The sequence below is a fragment of the Vicugna pacos genome, chromosome 29 (assembly GCF_048564905.1).
Source record: "Vicugna pacos chromosome 29, VicPac4, whole genome shotgun sequence".
In the NCBI taxonomy this organism is placed as follows: domain Eukaryota; kingdom Metazoa; phylum Chordata; class Mammalia; order Artiodactyla; family Camelidae; genus Vicugna; species Vicugna pacos.
In genome coordinates this window covers 24,774,222-24,783,935 of record NC_133015.1, presented here as the reverse complement: position 1 = coordinate 24,783,935, position 9,714 = coordinate 24,774,222, and the positions used below count along the sequence as shown (strand labels likewise).

The 9,714-nt window shown below is 44.1% G+C and overlaps 1 protein-coding gene across 3 annotated transcripts in view; it reads right to left on the bottom strand.

Annotated features, from left to right (window-relative positions):
- Nucleotides 1–4,660: 4,660 nt before the first annotated feature.
- RB1CC1 (RB1 inducible coiled-coil 1) overlaps nucleotides 4,661–9,714 on the bottom strand; it is a 51,982-nt gene continuing 46,928 nt past the window's right edge. For all 3 annotated transcript variants that reach the window (XM_072951986.1, XM_072951989.1, XM_072951987.1), the window contains 4 exons: nucleotides 9,653–9,711; nucleotides 7,966–8,102; nucleotides 5,651–5,721; nucleotides 4,661–4,931 (listed from right to left, as the gene is read on the bottom strand). In XM_072951986.1, the coding sequence (XP_072808087.1) occupies nucleotides 4,854–4,931; nucleotides 5,651–5,721; nucleotides 7,966–8,102; nucleotides 9,653–9,711 (345 nt within the window). In that variant the 3' untranslated portion in view covers nucleotides 4,661–4,853. The remainder of the gene's footprint in view (nucleotides 4,932–5,650; nucleotides 5,722–7,965; nucleotides 8,103–9,652; nucleotides 9,712–9,714) is intronic.

Sequence of the window (9,714 nt, the reverse complement as noted above, 5' to 3'; positions counted from 1 at the left end):
GAGACTACAGGTGCCACCTGCAGTCCTTACTGAGTAACGCCGACTACCGCGGCCAGCGGAGGAGGTAACTGGTGGCAGCTCTGAATCCGCCTGAGAGGGGCGTCTCGGCAGCAGTCTGGGACCAGACTGTCAGAAGCAGAACTGGGGACGCCCTTCTGCAACGACGCACGGCATTCGTAAGGACAGTTCCTGAAAGCCACTTCAAGTGGTGGAAGTCCCTAAGTTGCCATCAAGTTCTAGTGATAGTTTAGTGAGGATGGGGATTCCTGCCTCTAGCAGGCTAGCCCCTGCTCGGAAGGAAAAGGGCGACATTGGTGAGAATAACGGCCCAGCGTTTTAGGGAGGCAGAGGCACGCCTCCGTGACACACACACCAGGACGGCTTTCGTCAGAGGAAAAGCGTGTGGAGGACTCATCTGGCAGTTTGCCATATTGAGGCTTGTCTCCCTAACACTGAGGTGACTCTGCCATGAAGCCTTACCTGTTTCAGGTGAGAGTGGGACAAGCAGGTGCCGCTCAACCTGAATGGTGTCTGAGACGCCTAAGGACGTGAGCCAGGCAGCTCAGAGCCGGCAGGCTGTCTCAGCGCCACTTACGTTAGGAACTGCTTGAATTCCCATCTTACCCATAAAGAAGATAAATTATACAAAAGTATTTGTTAAAATTGGCCAAAGATAGCTTATTTATATTCTAAGAGGATGACTAACATAAAGGCTACCAGTCAATGAACAGTAATAACTTTTAAAACTTCTTCCCAGTTATCACCAGTAAGTTTAAGTAAAAATGGGTAAATTTATGAAACTTAGAATTCAAAGTAAACAGCAGCTGAGCTTCCTGGCTTTACGCAGCATTAAATCACATGCTTTACAAAACATCTTCAAGTGTATCCACATCTAAACATTAAAGGCCAAGACCTTTTTCAGCCCTGACTTCAAAAGGAAGTGCAACGGTTTAAAAAAGGAATGTCTACACAGCCACTCCTACACTCTGCGTCAGCTCAACGACTCAGTCTGACCAAAGGCTGTGGTGGGAGTGACGTAATTAGACTCCCAAGCCTCGGACTTGGCTGCCCCCTCTTTTAGAAGCACAGCTACTGCTGCTCAGAACCCCAGGTCCTCTGACAGGACACACAAGGAACCGGGCACCCCTGACGATAACCCTAGCTCGGCCCCCGCAGAAGGAAACAGAAGGCGCCCAGATTGGAAGGGAAGAAGTAGGACTACTTCCAGTGGTAGATAATCTGATAATTAAGAAAGCAATTCCACTTACAAAATTCGAAGGAATAAGTTTAACCAAGGAGGTAAAATACTGTCCACTGGAGACTACAAACTTCTGTAAAATAAAGAGGACATAAATAAACAGAAAGCCACCATGTGTTTATGAACTGAAGGACAGTATTAAGAATGAAATACTGAAACAAACGGATCTAGATTCGATGCAGTCCCTGACAAAACCCCAACACCCACTTCTCCAAAATGGAAAAGCCAGTTCTTAAATTCATACGGAAACTCAATGTACCCTCAGTAGTCAAACAATGTCAAAACAGATGAAAGCTGAACGACCCATAATTCCAGACTTCAAAAGTTATTACAAAGCTTACTATAAAACTCAATATAGTAAAGACCGTGGGGCTGACTTAAGGACACACACCCCTGCTGGTGCCGCGATACCACGTACACATACACACCGTACGCGGGGAGAGCTGACGGCTACTCTGAAGCTCTAAGTTGCACAGTCTTACACAGCAAAGAAGAACGGCAAGGGAAATGGTTGACAGGCAGCGTCTGGCTCAAGGTCAGAAGACCCTTCATGTTTTGGTAAATCATGTTCGTGTTGGCACCAGCGAGCCTCACAGCTTATCGGGGTGGAACGTATGAGAAATGGCTACTTCACAACATTCTTCTTGGACTCAGGCGGCTGTGCCTGTCTCAGGTTGCCCCCCTCTGGGGATCTTACCGTCATTGGCTACCCAGCCTTCTCACCTCTGAGTCTGCAGCTTTTTATACCTTGTTTCCCATTCCAGCCTAAGGCTCGCTCCTTTGTTCCCACAGTTGGGGGGCTACACCACCAATGGATCAGAACTCACGACCAGCAATAAGCCCACATATCAATGGCCAAATAATTTTCGACAATGGTCTCAAAACAATTCAACTGGAAAAAAAAAAAGTTTCAAGTGGTACTGTGACTACTGGATATCTGCATACAAAAGAATGAAGCTGGACCCCTACCTCACACCGTAGACACGAATCAATTTAAAAAGGATTAACAATCTAAATATAAGAGCTAATACCACACAACTCTTAGATATGACATCAAAAGCAGACCAAAAATAAATAAATAAATTGGACTTCATCAAGATGATAAACATCTTTGCATCAAAGTAGATTATCAACAAAGTAGATAATTGAGAAGATGATATACAGAATGGGAAAAAATAAAACACCTACTTAGGATGGCTATTAAAAATGCAAGTCATGACAATGCAAGTGCTAATGAGCCAACTATAAAGTAACATACGTTACAGAAAGCAGAAAAAGTTCTTGCGAAGTAACTCTTCGTATCATGAGAAAGTAAATTGATAATAAAAATCGATTTATCAAGAAGTAATGGTATAGTCACACAATTTGGCACTAAAATAAAAATGGCTAACCAGGTAAAAGGTATCCCTGTGGCAAGGTTAGGAAACAGGGCAGGGACTTAAAGGCGTCCTAATGTTTTGAAAGCACGTACATGTTTTTACACCATGATGATTTTTCTTAATAAATAAAAATAAAAGTTGATACACTTTTTTGCTTGTTCTGGTCTTAGCATATCCAGGTACTCATGCAAAAATAAATAAATAAGACTATCCACATAACTCCTGCATGCTTAACGTTTACTTGCAGTTTTAAATGTGATTTAAACTTGTGTTAATAAAGAAAGCCACCTTTCTATTAGAGTTTGAATGGTGAATTTACAAGGTTCTGATTATATAAAGAAATCTTACAACACCTAACATTTATTTGGTACTTAATCTGTTCATCTGAAATTGTTCAAAGCTCTGTATTGTGTTTACAATTCTCATCACTTAATCTTCAAAATAACCCTATGAAGCAGGTCCTACGACTACTGCACCACCTTACACACAGGAAAACTGAGGCTCAGTCTGTGCAACTCGCCCCGGGTCACAGTCAGGTCTGGGGCTGAAGCCCAGGCATTCTGCCCCCAAACTCACCTCCACCCCACAGTGGGAAGGACTCAGCCAGGCCCCGCTTTTCTTCTTTTTAACTGAGAAAGCTACATTTTCTTCCTGCTTGCTTTATACAGGTATGTGTGACCGCTGACAACATGGGTATAAAGCAGGGCACGAGGAAAGCTGTAAGCGCCAAGCCCAGCACCGATGAGGCGCCACGTGCCAGCCCGCAGCTCCGAGCACGCGTGAAATCCGAGGTCAGAAGGCCTGCCCGGCAGACTCACGCAGCCCCAACCACAGCTGCTTCACGACACCACCGGGTACACAAAGCACTCTGTGAAGATGTAATGGAAGGACTGAGTAGAAACGTGTGAAATCATTTGTTCATTTATTCATTAATACGTTGTCAAATTCAGTTCTCTATACACTATGGTGTTTATTCCATTTTCCGTACTATTAGATATACATATTTAAAAAAATATTTAACTTATTTTTATGTAGAAATTAAATATTTTCTGGGAAAAAAAAGAATCATTTTATTATTGTTCTCTAACAACAAACTTGAAACAAGTCTCATCCAACTCAACTAACTCATTTAAATACTTTGCTCCACGGCAATTAATCTAAAGACCAAGTTTGCACAATTCCATCCTACATAACACTGCTTTACCCTGTTACGTGGTATACAGTTAAAGAGCATTTTTGTAAGAAACATGTTTCTCTTTTGATATGATACAGAACAAGTTTTTCACACTTCCCAGCAATCACTCAAATATATTAAAAATGCATCCTCCTTTAAAAGGCACACACATTTACAGGTTCAAATCTTTATTGTTGTAAAATTCTACGTCTTTTACAATACAACATGTTACTCAGATGACCTCTAAGTGGTTAATATACAATGAGCACGTTTTTCCTGAAACTGAACCACAGATAACGTCATCAGCACGACGATCCTAACAGAACGGCGAAGACGCTGGGAAAGCCCGAGTGCTGCCCCAGGAGCTCCACCAGCACACACCCTGCCCTGCGGAACCCAGCGGCCCATCTGCGCAAAGCGTTTCCGCAGACTGCTGATTACGGCTGATCTTAAAGTCAGTCAATCAAATTAGAGTTCCTTTTTGTTTTGAAACATCAAAGGGCATTTAAAAAAATAAATGAAACAATTTGCTTTAGTAATCTACAGAGGCAAACTCAAAATCATGATTATCTGCATGCAGTAACACTCCTCTTTAAATAGCTTTGAAGAATTTATACATTTTATAAATGTGTTAAAGAGTGCAAGTCTTCATTGATTTCACAAAAGGACAAATGCTGGTAATAATAACTAACATTTAATATCTAAGTTCAAGCTAATGTATATGTAACAGGCAATCAACATGGCTAACCGTAAGCCACAATGCACGGGTATGCCCTTTGAGAAAATGAACTAGTTTGGTCCGCATTTCTAGAGTTACTCGGGTAGAAAAACAAAAACAAACCATTTTAATTCAGCCAACAGTTTTGACGAATTTATTGTTCCTAAAATGTAGCCAGGTAAAAAGTAAATGATATACACCAATGAAGCACACTGTCGTGTTGACTTTTATATAAAAAGATGGCCTGATGTTTTTGGAGTGACGGATGAGCACTGTTGGACAAATCAGAAAAATGTCACAGAATGTCTTGATTTCTTCCATAAATTAAACTTTTTTGTTCCACGACACAGCTTTCACTCTGTAAAACTTTGTCCCCAAAGGAACTTTAAATCTGTTTTGTGCCTAAGACAGAAAGAAAAAGGCGATTAAACCAAATTGCGCAGGCACCGCCCCATCACATAACTCAGCGCTAGATTACTGGAGGGGGTGTTCCTGTATCAAACGGCCCAGGCCCACCCCTCCCCAGAGAGAGCGCCCTGAACTAACCCCGACGGCTAAGACCAGCGCAGAGAGAGCCGTGTGCCATTATCTGAGGCATCACAGAAGCCTCAGCAGCACACGCTCAAAGTCTGTGACTGTCCTGGGGCGCAAGGGCCACCAGTGAGTCGGCAGGATGCTCACTGGACCTCACGAGTCCACACGATGACGCTGCTGACATCCAGTCAGGTGCACTTTGAGCCATCAAACATTTTACATCATCCTTCTCCAGTGGGGGTAGCATTACGAAAATAAACCATCCACTCTACCTACAAACAGACTGTCCATCACCAGTTGCGCTGTGTTCCTTTTTTGCACATGAAAACACTAGTAACTTAACACTCAGAGAACAGAAACTTGCGGCAGTTCTCCTGGACAGGCTGACGGCTTGCTGGTAATCCACTACTACTATCGGAGGATAAATGATGTAAGTATTGATGGAATTGCTCGTGCAAACTCACACTCATGAAATTCAAGGCCTAACTCAAGTGAACTAAGAGGCCAAGAAGAGCGCTGTTACTGACTCCTCCCCGGAGCAGAAGAGTCCTCCTCACCAGCCCTTGGTCCGCGGCCCCGGGGGTTACCTTTTTGGCTTGACAGTACTCCTTCTCCATCACTTTCCCAAGCACCCACGGTCTTCTAGATGCGCCCGAAGCTATGGAATCAAATTGTGAATTTCTTTGTGAAAGTACAGTTATAATTACTCATGAAAACATAACGGCCAGAATCAGAGCAGACAAATGACATCCTCAGGACGGAAATCAGAGAAATGCATCATGATGTGTAAAACGAAACTGAATTCATTTTACTTTTCAATCACTAATTCTGGCTTCATTTACTCATTAAACACAGATGGCAGGTCAAATCAGAGAACAAAGTTCAAGAAATCCAAACACAATCTGAGCACAAACCACGAACAAATGAATCTAGGAATTCTAAACTAGCTCAGCAGTGCCACCTAGTGACAGCGCGACCAGATGACCTTTGCTGCTGCTGAAAGGCAGACATTTATGCTCTAGGTTCAAAGGGCAGCCTTCTTTTATCTGTATTTTGCTGCACGAGGCCCCACAGCGCAAACACAGTCGGTGTACAATAAATAACTAGTATGGGGTGAGAACGAGAGTCAAGAGGGCGGTGTTGTGTGAAGGGAGGTAAGGGTGGAAGCAGACAGGATGGGAGAGCCAGTCCTCACGCGGCTAAAGCGCGACAAGTACTCAATCTCTTTCTAAATTCAACAGAAGAGAAGTTGTCATAAAAAAGCTGATTGCAAAAGTATCGACCAATAAATCATCCGGTTAGGGTGAAGGCTTTGCGATTTCCAAGAGAAGCTAAAACTCATTTTTTTTGCATAAACATAATCTGACAATTTGTAAATAAGAGATATCCTGAATAAACCATCGAACACAAGCATACAGATGCCACCAGGTGACACAAAGACAGGAGCCCCTGGACCACAGGGTGTGGGGGAGAGCCTGCCCCAAGGGCTCATACAGCACTTCACATGTAGTTCACCTTTTCTGAGAACTATCTGACACACAAATGTCCGGGGTGGGGGGGGTCCCACTGTCACAGGCATCAAGTTGCCCAGTGACCCACGCCCCAGGGTGGGCAGCACAGCCCCAGGCGGCATGCCCTGTCTCCTGCACAATGACGATGAGGAGAAGGAGAAGGAGAGGGAAGCTCGAGCTCTGTGGTCGGAAGACTGTGAAATAAGCTCCTCTCTGTGGGACTTGGGAGAGCCTTTAACGTGGAGATGTGCATTGTGCACAGTGAGTGTTCACTGGATTTAAAGCCCCACTCCTCCTGTTTTTAGGAAATGCGCTGTAAAACATCTGAAGATAAAGGTCATGGTATCATGCAGCCTAATGCAGTTCTGGAAACAAGCAGTGCGCACAGGCTTGCGTGCAGTCAGGTGTTTGCACGCTGAGCCACGGTGTGCAGAGACATTTCGAATGCGGCAAGACTCTAACAGCAGGTGACTCTGAGCAGAGGGACACGGGTTTTTTTATACTGTCCTTATTTATGCAACTTCCTGGTAAATTTAAAAAGCATTCTCAAATAAGTCTAAATAAGTGAAAAAACAAACCTCCCTAAAAAACTGAAGAAAAAAATCAAGTTCATTGTTTTCATGGTATAAAGCCAATAAATTAAATTGCAAGCTGCCCTCCCTGTCTCGCAGGGTTACATGAAAACTGCACACGTCCACGGATTCCATCCAGCCCACTGCCAACAGCCACAGCGAGGGCCCTGTGGCACCGGCCCAGCTTGCAGAGGCGGCACCTGGCCACACGCACAAGGCACTCCTAGCAGTAACATCCACACACATTCCTGCTTTTAGATCGTTCTACTTAGGCTAAGTATTCCAGGACGTTCACTTTGTGCTTCTTGAATTCTTTACAGATCAGCGTAACAGGCAACAGTAACACGCTGACTGTACCGTAGTGAACTTCAACAGAGCTTACTGCCTCTTTTAAAAAAAATGAAAGTACTGACTAGTTTAATGAAAAACAAGGCAGAAACACAGGATGGTAAATTGGGTAGAAAAGACATTTGATAATTTAAAAGAACTTATTTTGGCCAAAACAAGTAATGCCTTTATAAACAAATGGGCATGTCATGTTTAAGCTTACACAGGTCTGAGAATTTTGACAACTCTGTTGTTGCTGCAGTAAGAGACGTCCGACCTAACTGCATTAGCTGCGCTCCAACTCTGAATCACCAGCAGAATCCAGGAAAGTCACCTGGATGATGCGGATTTTATAAACACACGAAAAAACAGACTAAGCAGAGTTCCCTCTCACCTATTTACTGCTGACATAATTCGGCGACAGGGGAGAGAAACCTCTAATGCACTCCCTCCAGCCCCGGTTCGCAGGTGAGCAGTGGATGTGACACTTACCGCCCTCGCCTGGTTTGAGGTCCAGGGCAGGCAGAGACTCTGAATGCAGGAAATACAAGGTGGGACTGACGGTGAAGAGCACGTAATTGTCATGGCGTTCGTCCAGGATGATGAGAACCAGATCGCCCACCTGAAAGCTGAGCAAAGCGAGATTTTCACTGTCCTGAAGAGCCACCATCACCCTCCTCTCAATACTCTAAGTCTGTATTCTGCTACCTCCAACTTCAATTATCAGTGCAATATTAAGTTTCACATTCACATGATTTCTTTAAACTCTACCCAGCTCTTGGTGGGAATGCTGGACATACACAGACGTTCAAAGGGCAACGCCAGCGCCTGGAAGAAGACACATATCCCAATCTTTCATTTCGCAACAATAAACAAATTCTGAGGGAGCAAACTTAGTCACAGTGGGCAAGAAAGGACCAACTTACACCGTTTCTCCAGTCTCCAAGGAGAGTGCTCCTCAGTTTGAAAGAAAAATCAACTAAACTGGGTGCATATACTTAAGTTTAAACAAGTCACTGGTGATCACTGACTTGGGGCGAAGCCTGAAAGGAGCAGGAAGGGAAGAGGGTGTGACCACCTAGGGTTTCCGTGGTGCTGCCTCTGCCAGGTCCTTTAGAACTGCTGTTCAGGGTATCAGCTCAGGGCTAATCTGGAGCGAAGATAATTTAGTGGGTCCTGTACCTGGTAAATCATTAAAATCACTGGGGAGGCTTCCATTCATTCAGGTAACAGTCTTTCATTCATTGTTTATCCTGCAAATGTGAGCTGCCTGCCTAAGGAGATGTGACGGGCACTGGCTAGGATAAACCCGGAGATAATTCCTTAAAAAAAAAAGACGGGCCTCCCTGAGGCAGCCTTTTGTTGTTGTTGTTTTTAAAAACTCATCTCTCTCTAATCTTTGAAAAAATCATAAATTGATTTGACTTGACATACAGCTGGTGGGTCAAGAAAGTTACACCCAGCTCTTTCAATCACTGAGAAAAGACAGAATTCTGCGAGAAGCTGACGGGCAGTAACGTCTGGTAACCGAAGGGCTGGCTGGCGGCGCTACTGCGGACAGAACAGAGCGCTTAGTTTTAAATCCTGACAGGTACAGGAGAACGATGGTGCCGGTGAGCTGCTGACAGCGCTTTAGTGCCGCAGACACCCTCCTCTCAAACAGCCCACACCCAAACCAACACACCACTGCAGGGCAATGTGGGCCAGGAAGACTGTCTGTTACTCAACTCATAATTTTAATAGTGTATTTTGAATTTGCAGCGTATCAATAAAATGAAGTCTGAGAAATAAAAATGGAGAAACACTGCAACTTCAAAAAGCAAGACTCTCCAATCAAAAATGGAAAGGACTAAGGTGATACACGGGATTCAAAAGAGGCGGCACCAGCTGAGAAGCGAAGCCCTGTTAGCAAGGTCTCAGGAATGTATGCACAAATGGTAGTCAAAGCTGTAACAGGAAGGCCTTCGAATGCAATCCTAATGGTCCCCAAATAATTCAGAAAAATCTTGTTTTTCAATAAGAAAGTGCTAACTGTCAACGAGCACAAAGCACTCAGCCAGCTAGCCTGAAGCCGAGGGTCTAGCCGCTCAGACTGTCACCAACGACTCAGTGCTGCTCAGGTAGGTACGTTTTTTTTTCTTCCCAGAGAAAAAGCACAAAATATAAATAAAATACTTACTCTCTAATAGCTATCTTTTCAGAGTGCCTTGAGGACACTGAAGACATGCTCTGAGACATCTG